Here is a 24,778-nt window from a genome sequence, read left to right as displayed (position 1 = left end):
GTGCCTCTATATTTACCATGCACTGATTTCAATGGGAGATTTTTTAAAGAGAAAAATAGTAATGCCTGCCTTTCTCAAGTTAGGATCAACTGATAGTTATTTTCAGTGATGTTTGGAGCTGCATCTGCTGCAACAGTCTTCTTTAAACACAAGAAAATAACACTAAAGTTACCTATAATCTATCAATCAGCCAGAAAAAAAAAAACAATCACTCAATTGCTCAGATCAATAACCAGGTGCTCGTAGATCTGAGTTTTCCCTTTGAAACTGGAGGCCAGCAGGAACTGCCGGTTGTCTATGGAGACCGGAGAGAAGGCTCTTGGCGCCTGGATGTTCAGCTCCTGGAAGTGGACAAACGTGCCCTTCTTCACATCCCAGCGGTACACCTGCGTGAACGAGTAATCGCTGCCCAGGATGGCGTACTGCCAGCTGCCCACGGCGAAGGGCTGGAACACCATGGAGCCGCGAGAGGGCATGGTCTGCAGCTCCCGGAAGAGGGCCCCGTCCCAGCGCATGACCTTGGAGTCGCCGATGAAGCGCGTCAGGCAGATGAAGAGGTCGGACTTGACCTGGAAGTGCTTCACGGCGTAGACGTCCTCCATCTCCGGGATGTCCGTGCGCCGCTCAAACAGCTTGGTGCTCTTGTTCCACTGGTAGATGACGGGCCTCTGGGAGCTGCTGGACAGGATCAGGTGAGGTTTGGAGGAGATCTCCATGAACTCCACATCGGTGTCCCGGTACCACGGATGGAGCGACTGGTGGGAGTAGAAGCCGTTGCCGTTCCACTTGTAGATGGTGGTGGAGCCGGCCTTGGAGCTGTCGGCTATGACGAAGAAAGTATCTCCGTCGATGCGGAAAGTCTCGACGTCGTTCGGTTTGCGGATTCTGAGGATGTCGATGCCTTGGAGCTTGATGAACTTGTTGGCGGAGGTGTCTCGTTTGTAGATGTGTGAGCCGCCGAAGAGCTGAGCCACGATGACGAAGAGCTGGTTGTCGATCACCAGAGGTTTGCAGATCACTGTGGAGGTGCCTGGTGAGGAGAAGGAGAGGACACAAACAATACAGCTGCACTTGGAGTCTCCACGTGGTTCCTTCAAGATTCAAGATCTATAAAGCTACTGTGCAAGTACAATACAAAGTTGTTTGAAGCCTTTAGATGCTTTAACAAACAAGAATTTAGACTTTAAAGTAAAAAAGTATAAAAAATGGAATTAACTGTAAAGGTTAGATTAATAAAACACACTGAAATAGGAATAAAACAAAAATATATCTATTTACCTATTCTACAAACACATTTTGAAAATCTGATTATTTATATTTCACCATATCGGACCTAGACACAGACATTCATGGGTTTTAATCTCTGTCATAGACACAACAACAAAAAATCACTTCCTCACTGGCAATTTGTCTTCGAAGTAAAAGCACAACGTTTGTTTTGTTGCTGTCATGTTTTTCTCGAGCTGATTTACTGAGCTTTTATTTTGAAAAGTTGTGAAGTTGCGTCTGAAGTTCTCTGTAATAGTCGTATGGAAAATAACACCAGTTCAGTTTATCATTCAATCCTATATACAAACCACACACATGAGCGGTAATAAAGCAGATTCAGTTTCATTTGACTGAAACTGACTATAAACTCCCCACTGCAGATGAACCAGGTAGGATGAACACAAAAGTATTGAACTTCACTCTGTACCATAGACATAGTGACAGTATATTGTGGAAACGTTTGCAGAGGAATCACTAAAGACAAAGAATAATTCAGCTCCGTTGCATTAACACAGGTGAAGCGTCCAGGAAAGTTTTGAACGGGCACTGCACTCGTAAAAATATATATACAAGCACATTGGAAAATGACGTTCACTTACTGTCAATGTCATCGTAGTTCCTGAAGACCATCTCCACGTGGTCCCACTCCAGAAAGCTGCATTTCCCAATAAAGGGCTGAGCAAACACCACATACTGATCGTCCCCAAAGGAAAAGGCCTCCACCGATATGGACTCGAACTTCAGCGACTGGTAGGAGGCGAACTCTGCCAGAGAAACGAAAACACACTTTAAATAAGGCTACGAAGTCCGGAGGAGCTGCGGTTACTGAAGGAAACGGAGTCTTCTCTGTGCCTCACCGGTGGTGATGCAGTCGAACGACTGGGGCACCAGGTCATTGATCTTCTTGTCCAGCTGTGAGGCCGGGCCTTTGCAGTAGATCTGATCCACTGTGGCGTTGGTGCTGTAAATCCACTCCACCAGCCACTTGAGCTTACAGTCACAGGAGAACTGGTTCCCGCGCAGGTCTCTGAGGGGAGAGAACCAGACAAGAACTGACCTCAGACAGCTCTCAGGTTTGAGAAGAGACTTTCCACGGAGCTGTGGTAGCTGAGCGCCGGCTCTGCTCTGTGACCCTCGCCACTTCCTCCTGTGCTCTCATTAATATCGAGGAGCTATAAAGGAGAACCGTCTCCGGCCGCTGATAGATGGCGAACTCTCTCTCCTCCTCGCTGCCTCATGTAATTTTAATGGTGTTAAAAGCACCAGCTGCCCACACATTTTTCAAGCTGTGGCTGAAGTAGAATAATGATACAGTTCTCTATATTTAGAGCGTGTACAGAAAACTCATTGTCCGCGTTATGCTGTAGCCTCTTAAGCAGCGGGTGAGATTCGCCTAAAATGCCTGTCTGAGGAGTAACGAAAGTAAATTGAAAGCTGTTCTTGAACCATTTGGAGTACATGCATGATCTTGGTCACTTTGAAAGGTAACATTCTGAACTTTCCCCCCCAACAGTCAGAATCAGTCTAAGTGCTACTGACATTGAGTAATAGCAGTTGGAACACAGTGAAGTAGAAGGTTTTCATTTCCGCCTGAATATTTTTTGTTAAACAGATGACTGCAGGTGACTCTAGCTGGGACTTATGAGCTGGAAAACACACTGGGACCCAAACATGAAGTCTAGACTAGCCCAAGTTCAAATTTGATAACAATACCACAGAAAATTAATATTTGACAGATTTTTTCCTAAGGGCATGTCTAGGCGTTTTCCACAAAGGCCATTTGGAACTATGGTAACCAACCAGGCTAAAAAGGCTACTTTTACACTCAAAATCATACTCTTATATAAAGGAGGCAAAACCGGTCATATGGTTTAAAATGTATACAAATAAACATCTTTCATGTTGTTTACATCTTGATGCTGGCTGCGCTGAGATTACGCAACAGCTGACTGTGGCTATTCTTTGATGTAATAGTGTGTTTTGGACTGATTATGTTACTGGATTGGATCGTCTGGACCTTTGGCAATGTACCAAGACTGTTTACGTTGGAATAAGATCGATCTGTGGATTAATATGATGCTTCTTAGGTGAGTGACGTCGACTTTGTGATTGTTTTTTTTGTGTTAGTGTCTTGACTGAGACATTAATTGTACCGGCTGTGGTGATCGGATCTTGAAATGGTTTACATCAGTCGAATCGGAAGAATCGTAGCTTTCTAATGATATGTTGCATCAGTATCTAGCGGTACGAGGCAGTTCTGAAAATAACAATGTTTGAGGCTTATCGGCAGCACCGGCCCGCCCGTGAGCCGGTGCTGCTTAACAGGTTTTAACAGTATATGTACAGTTTATCTCGTCGTTTCCTGGTAACGCGGGATTGAAAATTCACACTTACACTTTTGTCAAGGCCTCAAGACCCTCGAACAAATCTTTAGGCAGAGTGTCCAGATTGTTGTAGGCCAGACTCCTGCAAGAGAAGAAAACAACATCTGATCAGTACGTCCCTCTACATCACAACTATACACTTATTCTGCTGTGTTTTCTAGAGAAGAACTTGCAGTGCCTCACAGAATCCCAGTATGGACGTGGATAACGCAGTGTTGATTTGCAGGGGAATATATGAATATGTGCGAAAAGAACCTGGGAACATAATTCCGCCCTGGAGGCTGGAGGCAGGAACATTGCTTATTGTGAGTTTGAGGAAACATTAAGCTATTTTTAGAGCTGCCTCCTCAGCCATTTTATGGCTTTCACAGCAACACAAACGAGGGGAAAGAGGTGGATTCCGCTGCTGGGAAGGTTGTCGTCGTGTTTTCGAGTTGACGACTAAACAATCCTACTTATCTATTAGAAATAAAGACGATTAAATCTGCAAAGCACATGTGTATTTAAAAGGCCTTCAGCGTGTAAACTTTATTAATCTGGACAGCGAAGGTGATCGGATTTGCTTGATAATCATATAAACACCTGCACAGTGTCCTGAGAAGTGTCGATGTGGCACTAAATGTTGTGTAATAAACTTAGTCAGCACCTGTCTGCACCTGCACCTGGATGACAACACTTTCCACTGACACAAGCAACAATAGGGTTCTTTGTATTTTTTGCCTCGTCCTTTTCTGCTGACGCGTAATGTTTTTGCACAGGAAATACAGACGCAATACTTACAGGTGCACTAAGGTTTTCAGTCCCCGGAAAGCGTGTGGCGATATCGACTTGATCTGGTTGTTTTCGATGAACCTGTGAAACAAAGGCGACGAGTGAACGCAAAGAGGAAGGAAGGGAGACAAGCAGCTTCCAGGAGGAGTTTGTGTTGAATACTCACAGATACTCCAGATGAGGAAGGCCGAGGAAGGCGTCCTCGTTGATACAGTCCAGGTTGTTGGCTGTGAAGAGTCTGTGGAGAGATGCACGCAGTTAATATTTTATTATCTAGGGTCAGAAGCGGGAGGATAACAAGCTGTCGTCCCACATTTGGAGCTACCGTGAAAAAAAGAAGGAGAGGAAGGAAACCCCTTGTCTTTGTTCCTCAGCGCCACACACCCCACCCCCCCCACCCCCCCTCCAATACATCAGAGACAGGGATCGATACTCCACCAGGATTCCTGCAGGCTTACGTGTTTGTTTTGAAGGACAAGGGTAACTCAGTCAATACTCTCCCCCCCATGAGACAGGGAGGAGTGGAGGGGGATTCCCTCCTGAGAGGAAGGGATCCCCCCCCATAGATGAAGCTCATTGTGGCACACACAGATACATGTCATGAAAGGGGGTTGGAGGGATTCGCAGCAAAGACGCATGAAAATGGAGATTAGGACAATTTCAAGAGCTGTGAGCAGCAATCCATTCTAACACAGTGTGCATGATCAGTGGAGGAGGAGGAGGTGGGGAGAGGAGACGTATTGAAACGTTAAAAAATGGCGTTGATCACCTCACTGGGGGGGTGGAGGGGGGGGGGGGACTGACAGCATGCAACAAAGACTGAGGGACAAAAAAAAAAGCTGTGGAGCAGGAGAGGTTTTTCTCACAGGAGGTGCAGGGCAGGCGTGTGGATGAAGCTCTCCTTCGGGATCTCGGTGTATTGGGACTTGACGAATGATCTGTGTAGAGGAGAAAAGAGAAGAGGAAAGAGCCTGTATGACCAGTTTGTCCCAGAGTTCCCAGCTGGTCATGCATGATCCTGTGCAGCAGACATAAAAACCCAGGAGATAACATGTGACTCACAGAGAGATGACATCCAGGGGGAAGCTGCGAGGGATCAGACCGGCGCTCTCACACAGCGCGTTGTCTTTGGTGCATGTGCACGACGAGGGGCAGCGCGGTGGTTTGGGTTTCTTGCTCTCCACCTCCACCACCACCACCAGTAACACACACGCCAGCACCAGTGCTCCCAGCAGGGGGGATCTCCTGCGCATCCTGCCTGTGGTTTCCATCCTTTGCGGAACGACAGCCAACGTGCGCCAGAACCAGGGGTCTCGGCTCTGGTTCCTTCTTCTCCCACCAGTACCACCAGTACCACCACCAGTACCACCACCGCTGCTGTTCCCACTGCTGCCGGTGTCTCTGCTGCTTCTCCTGGTGCCTGGAGGCCAAAGCGACGTGTTGTCCACTCCTGTTTATCTCCAAGCTCCGTGCGCCACCGCCGCCGCCTCTCCGGAGGTGATGAAACCGTGCGCTCCCCGTGCGTCCACAGCACTATACTCCACACTGCACCCCCCCCTTAGAGAACAACCCTACACACCTCGATCCAAAAATGTTGAATCTAATCAAAGGCGAGTCTGACGGCACCAGCTGGCAGGTGGGGGGGATCCCAGCGGGAGCAGACGGAGCATCTCCATCCAGAACCACGCCTATAGCGGCCCTGTGGGTTGTCAGCGACCGTCGCACTCAACCCTCGCCGAGCTCAGTGGAGGAAGGATCCCGCCCAACACACGCAACGGAATTGTGTAATTTGTCGTGAATCAGCTGCTGGAATGAAAAAAAAAAAAAAAAAAAACAGAAGAAGAAGCGGGGACATGACGTTTACGCGGCGCAGACGCACACGGGCTCGCTATGCGGGGAGCAGCGGGTGAGGGGAACCCGGGGGAAGAAACCTCATGAAGGGAATACAGCTGCAACACTCTGGGCTCTGGGTTTTCACATCAGGCTGCAGAACAAAGAGCCTGAGTGCAGCTTCATTAAAGCCATTAAATATGAACTCATGATTTGGCACATTTGTGGGGGGTTTGTTTCCTGGTGTGTGCGCGGTTTCCATGGCGACTGGAGGATGCAGAGCTGTGATGGAGGGGTGTGGGGAAGCCCTCTGTCATCCGGACATCTGCTTGGTCAAATAAACCCCCCCCCCCCCAGTACACCCCCTCACAGACAAAGGACAGGTTAACCAAATTGCTTCCCTGCTATCCTGCATGACATCATGCTCACTTCACCCCCACACAGCCACTCTTCAGATCAGGCCATGTTCCTTGCTATTTTTACATTTTATTGCTTTAAAATATTGCCCTCCCAGTTTTATTGCAGTCTCCAGGGAGCCCTATAAGGTCCTCCTCACAGTCTAATTTCTCTGATCCCTGCAGAGTTATGAGATTAATATGTTTACTCACTGTGCCTGGCAGGCCTGCATGCGTGCGTCACACGCCTTCTGGGAAGAAACATGTGCAGAAAGCTGTTTAAAAAGGCCCCTGAATAAATACACTCTGGCTCCCTGCAGTCTCCCTGTCCCTGGTGTGATTAGCTATACACCATTTCATATTGTCTGTGTTAAATGAAAGCATCAGGAGGAGCAGGGTCGTGATGTGGAAGCTGTGACAAAGGCAGGAGTGGAAGAATAAAAGCTTTCACCTGCAGTGAGAGAGATAAAGTGGAGAAGGAGAAGAGGGAAAAGCCAAGAGAAGAAATGTGGCCTATGGAGATTATTGGAACGGAAGGAGAAGTCTTGTTTTTCTCAGGCAGCTCTTGGGCATAAACGGAGAACACTGGATATTATTGTTGGTCGGAAAGATGATGGGGTCTTGTCTGTGCCTCATAAATGCCATCATTCATAAGCAGAATAGAACACACACTGTCCAGCAAGTATTTGGCCACAGCTGACATGCTGTTTCTGACATTTGAAGGAACTTTCCGCACCTTTTTGCTTATTTTCTCTAACTAATAAACAATATGTGAACATTTTCTCTTTGCTCGACTTTGTAATATATGTCTTTTCTAGTTAAAACGACTTTTGGCTCCACTCAGTCATTATTTGCTCGGTTGGCCAATCTTTCCCAGTCCTCCCTCGTGGCCTGATCTTCCCACTAGGAGGCAGTGTAGAGCTACTGCGAGGCAGAGCTTGTTTTATGAGCTGTCAGCTTTTTTTTTGAAATTCTTCTGTTTGAATTTCCTCTTGAAAATTTTGAATTTGTGAAACAAAACATTACGTATCCCTTCAGTGAGACTTTCCCCCCTCAACTCTATAATTGAAATCCTCATTTTTGTTCCCTCTTGTTTTCTCTTTGTGATTATTTAAATTTAAATGAGCTGTGATCCAAATAGAAATCCACATTCGTTTCATACAACACAAGCACGGTGGTGACCCTCCTGCTGCTCTGGTCTCATGAGGAATCAGGCCGTTTGGCGCCTACGCTCTTGGTTTTACACACGCTGACCTCTGGCCCGGGCTGGGTTCTTAAGGTGCCCTGTCAGTCCACAAAGCTGGCTTACCCGCTGTGACATGGCCGCCGGGCTGTTGTAAATGAGATGCTCCTTGGTTCTTGTATGTAGAAAAATAAGTTTGCACGCCACCTGTCAGTCACCGGCCTGAGCCAATCATACGAGAAAGGATATGGCAGTGACGCACAATACACCTGAGGATATTGGGATCCTTACCCAACATAAGGAATGTTCATTCCACTGCAGGGAACATCTGAGGAATTGGCTTTAACTGTGAAACACAAACACTCAAAGCAAAAACAAATAAGTTTTAATTTACATTTAAATCTGAACACTGTTCCTGTTCTCAAGAATTTTCTTGTATTCATTTCACACAATATAGTCATTCATTGTTATTATTTGAAAAATGAAGAATTGTAATCTTTCACTCATTGGTTGTACATGGCAGAGATATTGTCTCCCAATGGGAACTTCCTGGTTAAAAAAGGATAAAAAAGTTATTAAATAAAACATTCCTATTTTAATATCTTTCATTCATATCACTGAGGGGAAAAGACATATTTCCCTTTTAAAATGTAATGATATCTTTACAAACAAAGCGCTTTATTCAATCAAAGTTTACAAAATAATATACTAATAAAAAGATGGTGGAGCTGATATATTTGTTATGGTCTAACTGTGTTGGTCCCAGCTGCTTTACAAGCTGATACAGTAATGCAGGTCTCTTGTAAGCTTGTTAGCAGTTGATTGGGAGGTGATGTTTGGTCAGTCCTGCTCGGCTAAACCTCCCCTGAGCTGATCTCAGAGGTGAACAACATTTACGTGTGGGTTAGACCTGAAGTCAATGAGTAGCCAGTGATCGAAAGGAAAACGTTTTCAACTAAAACAATTAATTTATATTTTGACCTGAGAATGTGTAAAATACAACAAAAAGGCACAAAGCAGACATGATTTGAAAATAAACTTTATTGAAATGTTTGCATCATGTATCACACTTGTTGCTATGCACTTTATACTAGAATATTTGCATGACAGAGTCAAATGTCTTTGCAAGGTCTTATGCAAACAGACACCAGAATAACACAGGATATGATGTTGTCCTGTCACAGACTCTCTGTGGAGTGTGGGATGGGATTTTGGAAAAATAAATCTTCTTATTTCAAGAAATCACAACATAATCACACGGTAAATATGACGTTTCAGTCAAACAAGTCATTTCTCCTGTACATGCTGACTTGTGCTGCACAGTGTTTCCAGTTGACCCCTTCTCCCAGTGCAGTGCCACATGTACTCTGGACACACTGACTTATGAGCCGTGCTTTTACTTTATGTAAGCAGGCGACTTAAAAGGGAAAGCCTTGTGGCTTATAACCAAATCCAATTCTGTCAAATCTTCTTACATCTTCCACCCATTTGCCGGGGACATATGCTTGATATTTACGTGGTGCTACTTGCAAGTTTAAAAAAGGGAACTACTCATTTCATTTATTAATCTTTTTCCTCTACAACAAAAGATCATTTATTGTAGTTTATATTCCCAAAATATTCTCATGTAACAGTTCAAACTGCATTGCAACTGCAGCCTAATATTTCTATTCACATAAATATTCTTCAATTATATTTAGTATAAATATTCACAAGTGAATGAAGACATTCACTCTTTGTCATGATGGCAAGTTCAGTTCACTGGAGCTTTTTGTATTTACAAGAATTGGTTAAATGTCTGTTTTCATACTGTCACATTCGTACGTGACTCAGTTGTGCTGCTTTCTGAAGAACTGTACATTACAGGATACAAAAATAATGATTTGAGGATTTTTTGCACATTACAATTCCCTCATCTGTGACCATGTGCTCATGCACGTACACACTGTACAAATACACATGCAGAAAATCATCCATAAATACTTTGCCAGGTCTTGGATGTCTAGCAGATCGCACATGTCTTTGACTTCCCACCATCTTGACCTGTGAAAAGAACAAATGAGAAAGATAGTGAGTGACAATGTAACTAGCGACTGAGCATCTGGAGTGTAGCAACATGTTGGCGCTCACCTCCATCGCCTCCGCCCTCCAGCTTTTTCTTCTCATCTTCGATGGCCTTTATCTTGGCCTCGTGGACGTCGGCGAGAGCTCTCCACTGGCCCCTGTTTATATTCAGCCCGTCAAACATGGGTGTGATCTCTGGGTGGAAGCGAGAAAACTCCTGCAAACCATCAGATACACATAAGGTGGTTGTGTTGAGAAGAGCAGCATCAATTTCAAACACCAACAAATATACACACACGTTTGTTTCTAAGCCAAATATGCTGAAGTTGTGTGTGTATGGTACCTTGTACACAAAGGAGCAGACAAAATCGATGAAACCACACTGCATCTTGGGAAGCTCGGCAGAATGGTTTCTGTCCATCATGGGCTGACCGAAGAAGAGGAGATGATTATTATTACGAAAACATAAAAATGCCGATATCGTTACAATAGATAAAGTTTCTCTTACGATAGGCTGCTGGTCGAGCACTGTCCTCTCGAGGTCTCCCTGCTCCCAGAATTCTGCCGCCACCATCAGAGCGACCTATGATCACGATAAAAACAAATGAATAAATGCAACGACATGTGAACGATGCTTTGTGAAGATGTCACAGGAGAAGCGAACACACCTTGCTCTGAACCTCCCATGGCTTTGTAATGGCTGACAGGTCACAAGCTGTCATCATCATTGCCCTGCAGAAAACAGCACATTCAAAGATGTTTGAATTACACCGAGAGCATCAACGCGAAGATATAGAAATGGTGAAATGACAAATGCATTCCAGTGGATTTTCTCCGGTTTGTCATGAGTAATAAATTTACATAATAATCTCCTTCCTGGTTGCATTGTTGGAGATGTGGTTGATCTTCTCTTTCTCCTCCGGAATCCCCTCCACGGTTTCCACGATTTTTTGGAACATCGTTCTCTTCCTGAAAGATGAGAAATGTTTCAGATATTGATTGGAGTCCTGGATTATCTTTAGCAGGCATTAAAGGTTGTAAATAATTTTGTTAGTTACTTGAAATAAAGTGCGAGATCAGTGGCAATAATGCAAACTTCAAACAGATGCTGCACGGTTTCAAACTGACGCTTCTGGAGGTTTATGAAGATATTCAGGTTCTATGAAAGAGAGCAGAAGAGCAAAGTGAGACAACAGCACTTCATTTCAAAATACACGGAAATGTGAACATTTTAAGGACCCACCTCATCCTCCATCAGAGTCTTACTGTACTCCAGATGATGCCGCTCCATAATTGAGTTGGTGTGCAGTTTTGCCAGCGGGGATAAACTCCTGCGAAAATCCCCCGGAAAAAAGACACAACAAATGAGTGAAATTCGATTTCCTCAGCATCAATTTGAAACTGAGGTCATGAACAACGATCCACTAACTCTTACTTTGTCTGGTAGAGATTGTTGGTTCCTCTGTGGTCAATATCGTGGCAGAATCCAGCAGCAACCATGGCAAAGGCCTCGAGATCCGAGTAATACTTCCTCAGTTTACCTGTCTGTTGAAAAGCAGAGGAGGAAAAACCTGTGTCAAGTAAACACAAAGCATGAATGACAGAAATAGGAGGCGTACATACAAAGAGACGTCTGACTCACTATCAGCAGGGCGAACATGGTTTGTCCCACATTGAAGCCGTGCCTCCAGTTGTGGTAGGTGATGTCGCGGTAGCCCTTGCGAACGGTGAACATCCAACGAGTCAGGATCTGCAGATCAAAAGTGGTTCCACAAAGATGGCCACGATGATTCTTTGCAAGAGGTGGATCAGGGAAAACACTTCCTGTCTAACGTGTACTGTACCTCAGCTGGGACTTTGAACTTCTCGACCACGCCCAGCTCAAAGAAGCAGCGGATTCCACACTTGATGAGTTCTGTCTCCGACAGGGGGAAGTCACTGAATCGGAACTCATGCAGCTCCACGATGTTGGCTTCAGGGATGGTGGATCGCTGTACAAAGGAAACACAGTGCGAACAGTCGGTTTGGCATCACAACCACAAACCAACAACCAGAGGTTATGATGAGAGGCATTGTTATCTTTAAAAACATCAGAGTCACAGCACGCACCAGAAGTTTGTACATCTCCTTCTGGTCGCAGTCCTCAGGTGTGGAGCCAAACTTCTCCTGAGTGTTCTGAAGGGAAATGATCAGTAAAACAAATGTCAAACTACAGATCTGTGACTTTAGAGTCTATGAAGAAATATCTCATGGATCTGGATCTCATGGAGTAATATCAAGTGTGGGAGCAGCTCACCAGAATGGATTGCACGTTCTCCGGCGTGGCCTTTGTCTGGTACATGAGCTGTTCCTGGGAAATATCTTTACCCCACTCAGACTTGTTCAGTTTGTCGTACGTGTCGCTGTTCAGAGTGGACCAGCCCAGGAACTGGGTCAGAGCCTGAGGACAAACCCATTCAAATCACTCTGTAATTTAAATGATTACCTCATTCTTCAAAACGAGCTATATGTCAAAGTTAAACTATGACATTAAATGAACAAATACACTGAAAAAAATATTTAACTTCGAAATTAAAGAAATAAATTGATACATTATAATGTTATGGGAAAAATATAACAAACAAGATTAAAAAAAAAAAGTTTGAACCAATTTTCATACCTCTGTAATTTGTTCATCATTCTCATCGAATGGTTTTCCATCTTTCCTGTTGAAGAAAGTTGCAACACCAACAATTTCTTCCTTTTTGTTGACGATAGGGAGCGAGAGGACATTCTTGATCGTCCACCCAGACTCATCCACGGCTACTTTCTGTCAGATGAGTCAAACCACATGATGTTGTATGAACAAAGAGGACTTAATAGAAGAGACTGATGTGATCAGTCGTCAGTGAAGAGCGTCTGACCTGAAATGCGAAGTATTCGTCACTAGCAACGTTCATCATGTTGCAGATCTGGAAGATGTTAAGAAGAAAGAAGAAACAAAAAAGGAAATTAAAGTTTGGCCAGACCATTGTGGGAAATTATTGAACTTGAGGTATTTTCACTACATGTATTAACACACAAGTGGAACTTACCATTCCATTCTCAGCCACGTAGGATGGGAGTCCGCTGACCAGAGCCCAGTGGTCTGCCGGAGGGCCACTGGGAGTTAACACAGGAGAAAGAAACTCAGATTGGAAAAGCAATTAAACTCCACAAAAAGGAAAATAAACCTGCATAAACAAGAATGGTACCAGTGCTGCATTCCATCATGACACTTACGGGATAACTTTAATCTCCTCTTTGTCTTCCAGCAAGTAGTCGATAATCTTGTAGAAACTGATCTCCTAAAAGTTTGGAAATATCTCTTTAAAATGTTCAGATACTGGTGCATTGGAATAATGTAACGATAACAAACCCAGTGTTGGACTTACTCTGCCATCAGGGGTCTTAGGGCCCTTGTATGCCTCCTGCTCTCCAAGTTTGATTGCCCACTCGTCGTAGAATTCCTTGTGAGGAAAATGCCATAATCACGTCACTATGTGTTAATATCCGTTCATCTAAACACTGAGGCACAGGCAGCTTCAGACAGGTTGTTTGCAGTTAAGGTAAAACAACCTCTCCTTGAGGTTTTATCTTTTCTCCCGATTTTCTTATACACACCTTGTCTTTGGTCATGTCCAGCAGTCCCACAGAGTATCTCTCACACTTGATATAGACCCTCACTGTGTACAGGGCTTTGTGAAACTGCCTCTCAATGTCTGTCAACTCCTCAAACACTTTGCTGGCGGACCACAGCAGCACCTACAGATGGCAGGGAAACAAAGAATGACTCAGGAAAGGCTGGAAAACGATCGTGTCAGAAAAAAGAAAAGTGGACCCATTGCCATGTTGTCTTACCTGGCTTCTCCTGGACTCTACATCCCACATGTAAGCACTGTGTGCTTGGAGAATGACCACGGAAGCAAAGTTCATGTATTTTGTGAAGAGCTGAAGCAAAAGAATCACAGTGCTTTATGAAACAGTCCCTTTCAATCCTCTATGACAAAAGATCTCTTCTCTGGCAAAGCTTTGCCAGAGCAAAAACACGACGTGAGGAGAACGTCTCAGCTTCTACGCTCTAACAGGATTATATATGTTGATCTGTCATAACGGTGACCCACAGTCCAGCCTGTTAATATACAGGTCAGAGACAGGAAGCTGTGGTGCTAAAATTGGCCATTTTACTTAGTCGCGAAAGGGATATGCTGTTCACAGTGTGAGTCTCAATGACATATTCCCAGGGTCTCAACACAGTGTGTGCACGTGTGTCATTCTGCTACGTGTGGCCAGTATGATTATGAAACGTCCGCCGCACTCACCTCCTCATCGCTCTTGGAGAACTCGGCGGCGCCTTGTTTGTTGAGAGCCATGATGACACCGATCGGCTCCTTTCCGTTCATGACGGGAGCAGTGATCATGCACTTTGTGGTGTATTTGGTCTGTTTGTCCACAAAGTCACTGAAATGAGAGTTCTGAAAAACACCACACAAAAAACACAGCAGAGTTATTTACAGTTGAGTGCTAATGACAGGATGGAGCTAGGCTTGCATGCTGCAGTCATAGTTAGCAGCACAATAACTGGTCATTATATGTCCTTATGTTTAGAATTCATGTTTACTTATGTATCACTTTTTTTAATGGAGCCTCTATTTTGTTACCACCTTTATTGCTGCAATACAGCAAATTTTCCCATTGGAGTATCTTACCTTATCTTGTCTAAAGTATTATCTTATCTAAACTTATCTCAAACAAAACTGTAAAACAACATCAAAGCAGAAAATGGCTCAGAATCCCTCCCAACAGAAATATTCGGACAAGATTGCATTTAAATTAGTTGTTGATCTTTGACGTGTAGCTGCAGTAATATGTTATTACACAGTGATAAATATTAATATCGGAAATGCATTGTCTTGGTCCATCGGAATGTCATTCATCCGTCTTCACACCGTGGGCTAAACATCAGCGTGTGTCTGCAGAGATAACAGAGTGTGGTGTTTAACCTTTGCCTCACTCACCTTCTTTACGTCAGCAACATTCTGGGTCTTCTTGGAGTGTGCCGTCCATCCAACAATTCCCATGTCGGTGGGGAAAACAATCTCTACGTTGGGGTTCACGAAATTCTTCTCAAACGCAGAATTGTGCGTCACATCGAAGAGGATGTTGCTCAGCTCAGGGGTTCCGTTGCGAGCCCTGCTGCCAAAGAAGCTGCAGCGGTCGGCTTGGATCAGCAGAGCAATCCTCTGGAGGACTTTATGCAGGGCTTTCTCCATCTGGTTGGGGCCATGCATCTCCTTGATGAGCTCGAATATGAACTCGGCCTCCTGGATGGTGGTGACATCCTTGTAAGAGGACGGGTCTTTGACCTTCACCTGGTTGTTGAAAGCAGCAGTGATCACATCTGCCTGGACTTTCTTTTCGTAGTACTCCTTTGCAAACTCAGGATTGTTGTCGAGGAACTTCTCTACAGTGTCTTTGTCTGCCATCCTGTTCGAGTTTGGATGAACAATCCCGTCTGCACAGGGGGGGGAGGGGGGAGGTTAGGGTTAGAGAGATGCTCCCCACAGATGGGTACAGCTGGATGGAGGAGGAGCAGAGCAAAGCAGTGAAGGTTCCCTCCAGGACAAAACACACCCTACTGTGACATTTCCCAGCCTCCTCAGTGCACACGGGACCAAAGGTGCAGCACCGACCCTCTCCCTGGTAACAGAAGGTAGTGAGTGGCTTACTGGGTAAGGGGATCCTAGGGGACACTAATAACAGTGACGCAACAGTCATAAAGCCCAAGAGCTTTCTTAAGTTGTAAATCCAGCCACTTGTCATTTTAGAATGGGCAAATCCCATCACAGGGAATGATGGCCTGCAGTCTGACCTGCAGTGTAAAGGAGGGCTGGGAGAAAGGCTGGAATTATTCCTGGTGGGATGTCCTGATAATTCATCATAAGATATTTTGATCAGTGGTTCATTTCTTTTCAAAATACAGAATAACATCCATAACACTAGAGTGGGAACTCAGTAGGCCCATGCAGTCCCCTTATGACAACACATTTAAATTCACTGGGTCGGGATTTGTATTTGGATCTGCACCAAATTCCACACACTCATAAACATCAGCCACCCAAACATGCCTGACTTCTTTCATCAAGATTTTCATTATCCTTAAAAAAGTGAAAAGGAGTCCCTGGATCCAAATAACTGTTGAAACATTTAAAAAGTAGCCAATATTATAGTGGAAAGACTATAATTAGGGAGATTAGGATTATAATAAAACAATAACACCAGGTGAACAGGAGCTACAGACCACTTGTTAAAAGCTACGACAAATTTAGAGATTATAGAATGAGAAGACATTGGAGAATCTCCTGTCTAGCTTCAGTTATCTGTGATCTGAGGAATCACAGTTCACAGGGGAACCTTTATGATATGGTGACACCTGGCAAGTTGAAATAACTATTCAACCGCTGGTCACATCAGCTCTATGACTGACCGCAGAAGTCTGTTTTCTCATTTCAGAAATCATCTCCAGCCGCTCCTCCAGAGAGAGACTGGAGTGTTTATCTCATCAGCCTGCAGGGCTCTGCTGGGCCACCTCTGTCAGACAGCAGCTACATTTAACCATTGATAGGATTAAGGGAGATTGTTTACTGCTGCCTGGAGTTGAATTACTTGTGTTGGCAAGCAAACAGCCACGTGTTAGTATGTGAGACACAAATTCTCTCCTCCTGCAGATGACAAAAGACGGAGATGACGTGACTAAATCATATGTTTTAATTTGCTACCAGCTTCTGAACATCTTAACTTACGCTATTTTCCAAACACTAATGGAGAATATGATTAGTTTAGCTGACCTAGGAATAGAATGCACCAGCTCAGGAGCGTAGCAACCATTAGAAAAGTGTGTTCTAGGTGTATTAGGTTGATGAAGATGGGACTCCACATGAGTAGGAAGGAGAAGACCAGGACCAGGAGAGTGCGGAAGAGCTTCATATCCTGGCGGGAGATGTGGTACTCCGGAGACTCGCCAACTGGGAACGGACTATCACAGGTTTGGAGTCTTCGCCTGCAACTTTTAGCAATCTGCAATACAAATAAAACAATATTAACATAAAACTGTCATTCTGTCGTTTTTGACATTATATGATATTTGAGATGAAGCCATTTGTGCGACCTGAGAAATCTACATGAGGATTTACACAGAGGACTGGAAGTCTCATCTCAGAGCTAAAATCAATGTGTGGCTCCTCAGTATCATTCTCTATTGTCAGCATCATGTTAATGTCCTCCTTGCTAGGACTGCTTGTCCTGTGTAATATTGACAATTGATAAATGCAAAGCTCTGAGGTCACACACATTGTTCCTATTTTCAGCTTCAGTAATTAATAAAGCACACGCGCGTCTGTTGCCACAATGACTGAGACATGACTGATACTTACAGAGGGAACAGAGAGAAAGGTCAGAGTCTGTTGGTGTGAAATGTTAGTGCTGCTTTCTTCACACAGTTTAACAAATGAAGGAAAAATGCGTTTTAAATAATGAATAATCATCATCACCACAGAAAACGAAGATACGTTTTTTTGTGCACAATGAGGCTAAAAAGGAAGAAAAAGAAAGCTAATACCCATCAAGATCCATTCATTATTTTCTGAGAAATAAAGGAGAATTATAAAAACAAAGGAAGCCCCATCTCACAATGTTAAGGAAAGTGAAAACTAAATCCTAGATCCACCCCATGAGCCAGATCCACACCAATTTCATTATTGGATACTTCACTGACCCATAATAACACATCCTGTCTGTTACCTACAGACATACAGATGTTAGCGTCTTTCTACACTTCACAATAACAGCACAGAAAGCATTATTCCTTAAAAAAGTAGCTGGGATTCCATGATCCTTAAAAGACCGCCACCCTTTCAGTGGTCCCTTCCAATACATTCCCGGCCCTGTTGCCAGATAAAGAGCGCAATAAACCCACCTGCAATATTTTGCTGTAACTGAACACAATAACGAGTCCTGGGAGAAGGAAGCACAGGGCGGTGAAGGATATATTCCACACAATCTCCGCTGTGGAGTCAGGCCACTTGAGAGTACAGATGTGTAAATGTTCCTGAGTGGAAACAGTGGAAATATACAAGAAAGCATCCATTAATAACAGGGACTAAGTGTGGAACTTTCCTTTCATTGACTTCAATTGAATTCATTGATACCTGCTCAGGGAAATCGACTTCCACCACAGTGAAGAAGAGGCTGAGGGGTAGAGCAGTGAGTGCAGAGAAAGCCCAGATGAAGATGAGGGTGGCGGTCACCATCCTGGGGTTCAGAGTGGGCGCAGTCTGCATCCGAAGGATCGCCTGGACCCTCTCCACGCTGATGGAGGCCAGGGTGGTGATGGTGACGGAGCCGCTCATACAGATGACAAACAGCACAGTGTGACAGGCCGTGAACCCCAGCGTCCAGGACACGGTCCAACGCACTGCCACTATCAATGGGATCATGCTGACAAACAGCAGGTCGGCCACAAACAAGTTGAGGGTCAGGATGGTCTTGTTGGCCAGCAGTCTGCGTTCCCAGGTTACCAAGGCTGCAGCTCCCGTGTTTGCTGCCACGGACACCAGGAGCACAGACGAGATGGCAACAGTCTCGACAGCAGTGGCAGCAGCATGGTCAGAGTTGTGCAACTCAGAGAAGAAGGAAAAATAGGTGAAGTTTCTCAAGTGGAGTAAGTGAGCGTGGGGGTCAATATCCATAGAGGCTGGAAAGGTATTTGGATCTAAGGTGCAGACTGAGTTTACTGGGTGCCTGATAAATGAATGGGAAAGAGAAGCTGATAGATGATACAAGAGAAAGGGAGGAGGAGGAGGAGGGATGAAGGGTGGTGACTAACCCTTTACATGCTGTTTGCTCCAGCTGCTGCATGAATGGGAGTCAAATATTACAATCCCCTTTGTAGTTGAGCATAATTTTAATCATAATATTACTTTTATTGTTTATTTCAACTTCATCTTCTTTATCTGAATTGTTTAGTGATGTGGAAATTTGCATTGTGGAAACACAATAAATACAAGAATTAACCAGAATTGCACACATTCATTATGAAGCATAAGGTACACACATACCTGATCCTTTTAATGAATGAATTATTTACTGAGAAGTCAAGGAAATTTCCTCGATGTCAGCCCCCATAATCAAATCTGCATCAAAAGTTAATGGTTCCAACACCACCCTTCCACCAAGTGCCACGGAAATCAGTCCATTCGTTTTTAATAACAGCACAGGCAACAATTGTAGTCCAGTGGGAATTGTGGTTGAATATGCAACAAGGCATTTTCAACAAAGTTATCACATTTGGTGTGAAAGCATCTTCCAGAGGGCAGTGTTACACATTCATCCAGTTGGGTATGAACGGCTTCAAACACATTTTGTTGTTGTATCTCTATTAACATCCCAATTGTTTCTGCTCTTTCCCACTGGTCTTACAGGCCATGCTCATAACTGTCGTCTATTTTTGTTCTTTTCCAACTTTTCTCAGCAGCTGTATGCTTTGATGCTGTGGATCCTTTCTTGAGGAGCTCTGGATTTAATTGTTACACACGCTAGTCTGTTGTTGATTGAGACTGAGGCGACGTCTCTGAGGGTTAATCCTAATTTTATAAGTGCACCTGTTGAACAGTAATGCTGCGTAATTCTCAAATGAGCTGCAGGGATATAATTAATTGGATTTCACTATTATTTACTGTGTGTAAGATTACTGGTTGACTTCCTGATGAGTGATATACTAACTGACAGAGTCTGTCCTGAAATGGGATTTTCTTTTCATAATAAGCATGCAGGGACTGATTTAAAAACGATTACCTTATATCTTTGTACTTTATGTATTATATCTTTGTATTATTTCTTTGCTCTGAGGGTATTTTTGTCATGTCTGGGCTCTCAGACAGGTTAAGGTCATATTCTAACTTCCCATGAAAATGTTTCCATATGAAATGGACAGAGGACTAAGAGGTTTTCAAACCGTATTGGCATCTTGTTCTAAAGCTGTTAGGCTAGGTTAGCCCTTGGAGTCATGTTCCCATTACAAAGCCTACAGCCACTGCGCAGACCTCCGACTCCTTATAATGTTTGCTAGCAATACTAATCCATGGCCTTAAATAGGACTGGAGCGGGATTAACTTACAAGCTGTTTTGAGCTATTCATCTGGTTTGAACAGTGTGAGAACTTCGGAGGATCAAGGACCTGCAGCAGCATGATTTGACAAAGCATCACACAATCATCGCCTTTTTAGGTAGTTTGTCATAAACTAACAAAGTTGTGAATAAATTAAAAACTTTGACTTGTAAAACTTTACTTATAATCTTGGCTGAAAAGCAAGAATCTCAACCCCTTTAACGGAACACTGTACTTTATTTACTTGAACTTGGTTGAACAGAGTGGCTCAAAAATCACCGTGCAGAACATGCGGAACCTGCAGAACATGCAGGACCTGCAGAGGTTTGGGGCTCAGCTCACTCTGAACAGGCGTCTAGGTGCTTCATCAGGTCTCTGTACTGACTGACAGGATACTCGCCCTCGCAGTAGGGACACGCCAGGAAGCTTTCATTCAGCGAAGGTCTGCTAGTGGAGGATGTCAAGAGGTCACTGCAGAACTGGGAGGGTGGAAAGTTATAATGATTGAAAATCAGATGTTGTTCATAGTGTCAAACATGCATAAAATCCCCTTAGATATTATGAGCAGTTTAGGCTATTTTGGATCATTCATTTGATTTTCTAGCCAACAACTTAAGGGCTGTTTTCAGTCAAAACTGAGCATTTAGCAGCTAAAGAGTCAGATATTGCCCTCAGGAGTTAGTGGAGATCCAAACAGAGCAAAAAGGGCAGTGAATATTGGACTTTCATGTCTGTGTGAACAATTGTTTCCCACAATAACTTTATGATGTGAAATATCAGTGCTTTGTTTTCTGCCTAATTCTCTGGCCCAGAGTTAAAAAAAATAACAATATCTGCAGCTTTGAGTTTCATCACTAATGCTAAATACAAATGTAGTCAATTGCTCCATTAATGCCAACCTCTGTCGTGTTTGTCTCTTGGCGTTCGGTCTTCTTCAGCAACTTCAGGACCTTGACCATTTGCTTCTTTAAATGTGAACAATCCTGTCTCGCATCCTCAAGGTCTTGTGTAGAAATCTGGATCTAAATTAATAAGTTAATAAAGAGTAATAATGAAGTCACTTATGTGAGGAATAACTTTCCCTTGGAAGGAAAGCAAAGACGTTGTCAAGTCTCCACAAAGTGTAATTAAACTGTGTCAACATTAAGAGCAGGCATATTAGCAACAGCCCTCAGGGTAACAAATCTAAGACAAATCACACAAAGTGACTATGACTGTCATAAAGTACCTGACGCTCCAGATCTGCAATCTTCTCCTGGTCTGCACTCTGATTATTTAACACAATCTTCTGGAGGAGATTCACCTGAGAAGAGAGAGGTTTGTGTTTTATTTGGTGGCGTTCCTCCTTGAGATAATGAAGTTACATTATTTTTCCTGCTGAGAAAAATGATTCAATAAAGACGTACCTGCAGCTCAGAGTTAGTTGCCCTGCGCTTCTCCTCATACAGCGTGTCCTCTAGGTCTTTGTTCTTATCTACCAGTTCTTCAACTTCATTCTCACAGTGATGATCCTCTTCTGGTGAACTTTTTCCACTCAATTCTGTATTCTGCAGATGCTGTTTGAGCTCGTCCAACTCCATATCCTTTTCCTTGCACCTACACAACTATTCTGTCATGTGGCTGACTAAAATCCAAACATTCTCCAACTTTGAATGAGACCATGTATAGATACACATTAAGCAGACTTACCAGTTTGTGGTTGTTGTCAGGTTCTGTTGGGTGATGTTGATCTGCCCCCTGAGCACTTCCAGCTCATCTTTGGCTTTCTTTAAGAGTCTATCATAGTAGTCCTGCATCTGGACTATTTGCTTCTTCTCTATAATGAGAGACAGTGAATAAAAATAGTTTAAAAAGAGGAGGATATTACACAATTGTATACGCAACCAACCATGTTAGACATAGCTTAATACATGCACAATGAAGTATTTAAACACAGTTTTGAAAATGCAGTGCAAGGCTGCATATCCTGCCATGCAGCAGGCTAAGCCAGTGTAATCTAGATATCTTAAAAAACTTGTTGTGACAGTCTGTTGCCCTTTGTTGCCCCAGTGTTGAGTTCCCACTGCCCACTGCCCCTCTGGCTCACCATCTGAATGGTCTTCATTGTGCTTCTTTGAGCAAGACAGATTGGCTTCGTTCAGCTGCTTCTCCTGCCATGACATTCTGCCCATAATGGCCGTCACATAGGCATCTCTGTGCTGGTCATAATCCAGATACTGCTTGTTCCTCTCCAAGGCCTCCAGGGATTGAATAAAAAGAATGAGAAGCACAAAACAGAGAAAGAAAGAAACAGACTTGTGCCAGAGGGATGGCCCCAGTGCACAAACATTCATCGAGACATTCCCTCTGCACACAAGCTCACAGCCCTACTGATCAACAAATGGACGAAAAGTATAAACTAAAAAGTGACACAAAATACAGAAAGGGGGATTTGGTGTTGATTGAAAAATGCAATCAGAAGAGAGCCTGTCAAGCTGTGTAGTAACAAAAAAGTGTGTACATCTCTGAGCTGATTCTGGAGCTCTGTTACTATGGTGCTGGAGGCCTCTTCATCCGACTTGAAGTCCTAATAGACAACAATAAAATACAACACACCCTTACACATAGTGTATGCAGATAAATGACAGTATATTTGATGGCAACGGGACATATCACAACAAGGATCAAAACACAGGAGTTGGGACCTCTGCCAACTCTAAATGCAAGAGACATTTATAAACAAGTGCTGCCATCTAGTGGAACCGAGAAGGTAAGAGACATTAAACCCCTAAGCAGCAACACAACAAGTAGACATTTTAACCTGTTGCAGAAAGTAAAACACAGTTATAAATGATAAAAGCAATGATTACTAGATTCCATGTATCTACACTGATTTTAGGGTCCTGGTATCGTTTGTTCTGGCTCACTACAAAACCGTCATGACTTATTGAGACACTGGAGGTTTTTTTTCTATAATGACAAATCAAAATATCTATTTATTGTGTATTATTTAACACTTCAATGGTTTAGGTCCCAAACATAGTGAATTGTAGAATATACATTTATTTGAAATATATACCATACCATAACATGTCTCTTGCTTATATTCAGTCAATTAGATAAAAAATTAGCCCGGCTGTACCTTCTTCCCGGCAACTTCTCAAGAAATTGACACTTGTGGAAATGCTTTAAAGCCTGTTCTCGATTTGTTCAACTTTTCTGGCGGAACCAGAGACTCTGTCCGTACTCACTGCGTCTGTCAGGTTCTCTCCTCTCTCACTCAGCACTGATGGCAAAGCAGTCTTCTTGTCATTGTCCGTCAGCTGCTGAGAATTATCCCGCTTCACAGTGTCAAGATTCAGTAATTTCTGCAAATAAACACAGAGGAAAGAGTACATCAAAAACAACCACTGGAAACACCATTACTAGGAGTTTACAGTACGAGCCGTTAACACAGACATGAGTCAACTAGTAGTTAGACTGAAAGTTTGAGCAAGTTTACCTCCACTAGCCTGTGATGATCCCAATGCTGACGAGATAACTCGGCCAGGCTCTTCTTCAGATAGGCGTTCTCCTTCCTCAGGATGCTTACAACCATGTCCAACTCTGAGCTGCGCTTTTTCCTGATGAAACCTTTACACTTGGAGGCTGCCATCTCTGTCACCTCTTCACAAATCCTACGAGAGACGGACACAAACACGACACCTCTTAGATGAACATGAGGGCACACAATTTCAAACTGATAAATGTAGAATTGGTAAATATATTTGCTTTAGATTTTGAAATTAGCAAACCAACCACCTGTGTCCGAGAGGCTTTGATTTGAAACTCTACTGTATGTTAACATGATTCCTGAGGTGTTGGCATTACAAGGTGTTGTAGACACATTTGAAGCAGCCTTTAAAAGCTACTTTTGAATTTAGTGGCTCAACCTCAAGCCCAACATGGCCCTTTACCCAGAAAACATGGAATTATCTACTTATTATCCATAATGGACTGACTCCATCCACTGGTACAAGCTGTGTAGCATGATCATGACTCAGTTTAATTAATTTTCTCTACAGGTGAAAGGTAATAATTGCTAGGATTAGCAACATTCAACCAATAAACACCCACTAGCTGGATGTAGATGTTCATTGGATACTGGGTTTTCTCAGCCAGTAATAATATATTATTTAACTAAAACGGGGTCATCGTCCCTGTGGGTACTCGGCTGCAGTTATTTTTAACAGCCATTAACGTACACAAGAAAGCAGCACCTTGTGTGCGTAGCTAAACTAGCTAAGGTTAGCCAGCTAATGTAAGCTAGCAAATGTTAGCCAGCTAATGTTAGTTGGAGGAAAGAAAGGTTTAAACAGTGATGGTAGCTCAGGTTAACTTATTGGTCAAATTAAATAGACGTTAAAATCCAAACACATTCACAACTTACCAAAAATATAATGTATCACGAAGTTCAATAAATTGAATGCTAAGCTAAACTATGCTAAGACTTCTTCTGCGGCAGTTTCCTGGCAATGGCAACCTTGAAGTTACCAGTTGGTTAGCGTTAATGCTGCGTTCCAGACAACTCGGATTTTTCAGTTATATTAATTCAGATTTTAGTTTGTTTTTTCATTATTAGGGCCCGAGCACTGACAGGCACTGACAGACAGTGAGGTCCGACAGGAAGTTGCATCATAACCCATCATGCCAAGGACCCATGGAAGCAGCAACAGGTTTG

The 24,778-nt window shown here is 43.5% G+C and overlaps 4 protein-coding genes across 4 annotated transcripts; all 4 read right to left on the bottom strand.

The window, feature by feature from the left end:
- Positions 1 to 212: 212 nt before the first annotated feature.
- On the bottom strand, positions 213 to 5,695 carry LOC133020866 (leucine-rich glioma-inactivated protein 1-like). The gene is made up of 8 exons (XM_061087602.1): positions 5,487 to 5,695; positions 5,291 to 5,362; positions 4,591 to 4,662; positions 4,434 to 4,505; positions 3,664 to 3,735; positions 2,127 to 2,296; positions 1,869 to 2,033; positions 213 to 1,030 (listed from the first exon to the last, which is right to left on the bottom strand). Exons 1-8 carry the CDS (start codon positions 5,693 to 5,695, stop codon positions 213 to 215), a joined length of 1,650 nt encoding a protein of 549 aa, XP_060943585.1.
- A 4,139-nt stretch (positions 5,696 to 9,834) lies between these two features.
- LOC133020814 (cone cGMP-specific 3',5'-cyclic phosphodiesterase subunit alpha'-like) lies at positions 9,835 to 15,400 on the bottom strand. Its single transcript, XM_061087531.1, has 22 exons — positions 14,933 to 15,400; positions 14,237 to 14,389; positions 13,776 to 13,865; positions 13,539 to 13,679; positions 13,310 to 13,384; positions 13,158 to 13,222; positions 12,971 to 13,037; positions 12,800 to 12,847; positions 12,556 to 12,705; positions 12,193 to 12,336; positions 12,006 to 12,071; positions 11,741 to 11,887; positions 11,539 to 11,646; positions 11,332 to 11,441; positions 11,140 to 11,227; positions 10,955 to 11,055; positions 10,758 to 10,865; positions 10,565 to 10,628; positions 10,405 to 10,479; positions 10,240 to 10,323; positions 9,963 to 10,113; positions 9,835 to 9,875 (listed from the first exon to the last, which is right to left on the bottom strand). Exons 1-22 carry the CDS (start codon positions 15,398 to 15,400, stop codon positions 9,835 to 9,837), a joined length of 2,544 nt encoding a protein of 847 aa, XP_060943514.1.
- An 890-nt stretch (positions 15,401 to 16,290) lies between these two features.
- Positions 16,291 to 18,738, bottom strand: LOC133021002 (free fatty acid receptor 4-like). Its single transcript, XM_061087771.1, has 4 exons — positions 18,122 to 18,738; positions 17,890 to 18,021; positions 16,763 to 16,991; positions 16,291 to 16,301 (listed from the first exon to the last, which is right to left on the bottom strand). The coding sequence occupies exons 1-4, from the start codon at positions 18,659 to 18,661 to the stop codon at positions 16,291 to 16,293; spliced, it is 912 nt and encodes a 303-aa protein (XP_060943754.1). The 5' UTR covers positions 18,662 to 18,738.
- Positions 18,739 to 20,417: 1,679 nt separating this feature from the next.
- LOC133021000 (centrosomal protein of 55 kDa-like) lies at positions 20,418 to 24,004 on the bottom strand. The gene is given in 12 exon segments (XM_061087770.1): positions 20,418 to 20,521; positions 20,969 to 21,101; positions 21,308 to 21,382; positions 21,486 to 21,562; positions 21,605 to 21,675; positions 21,769 to 21,895; positions 22,166 to 22,373; positions 22,580 to 22,645; positions 23,201 to 23,219; positions 23,221 to 23,426; positions 23,561 to 23,735; positions 23,991 to 24,004. Coding segments are annotated over 12 exon segments (1,275 nt in total).
- Between the last annotated feature and the right edge of the window lie 774 nt (positions 24,005 to 24,778).

This window comes from Limanda limanda, chromosome 15 (assembly GCF_963576545.1).
Source record: "Limanda limanda chromosome 15, fLimLim1.1, whole genome shotgun sequence".
NCBI lineage: Eukaryota > Metazoa > Chordata > Actinopteri > Pleuronectiformes > Pleuronectidae > Limanda > Limanda limanda.
The sequence above is the reverse complement of the archived record's forward strand: the minus strand, read 5'-3'. Positions and strand labels throughout refer to the sequence as shown.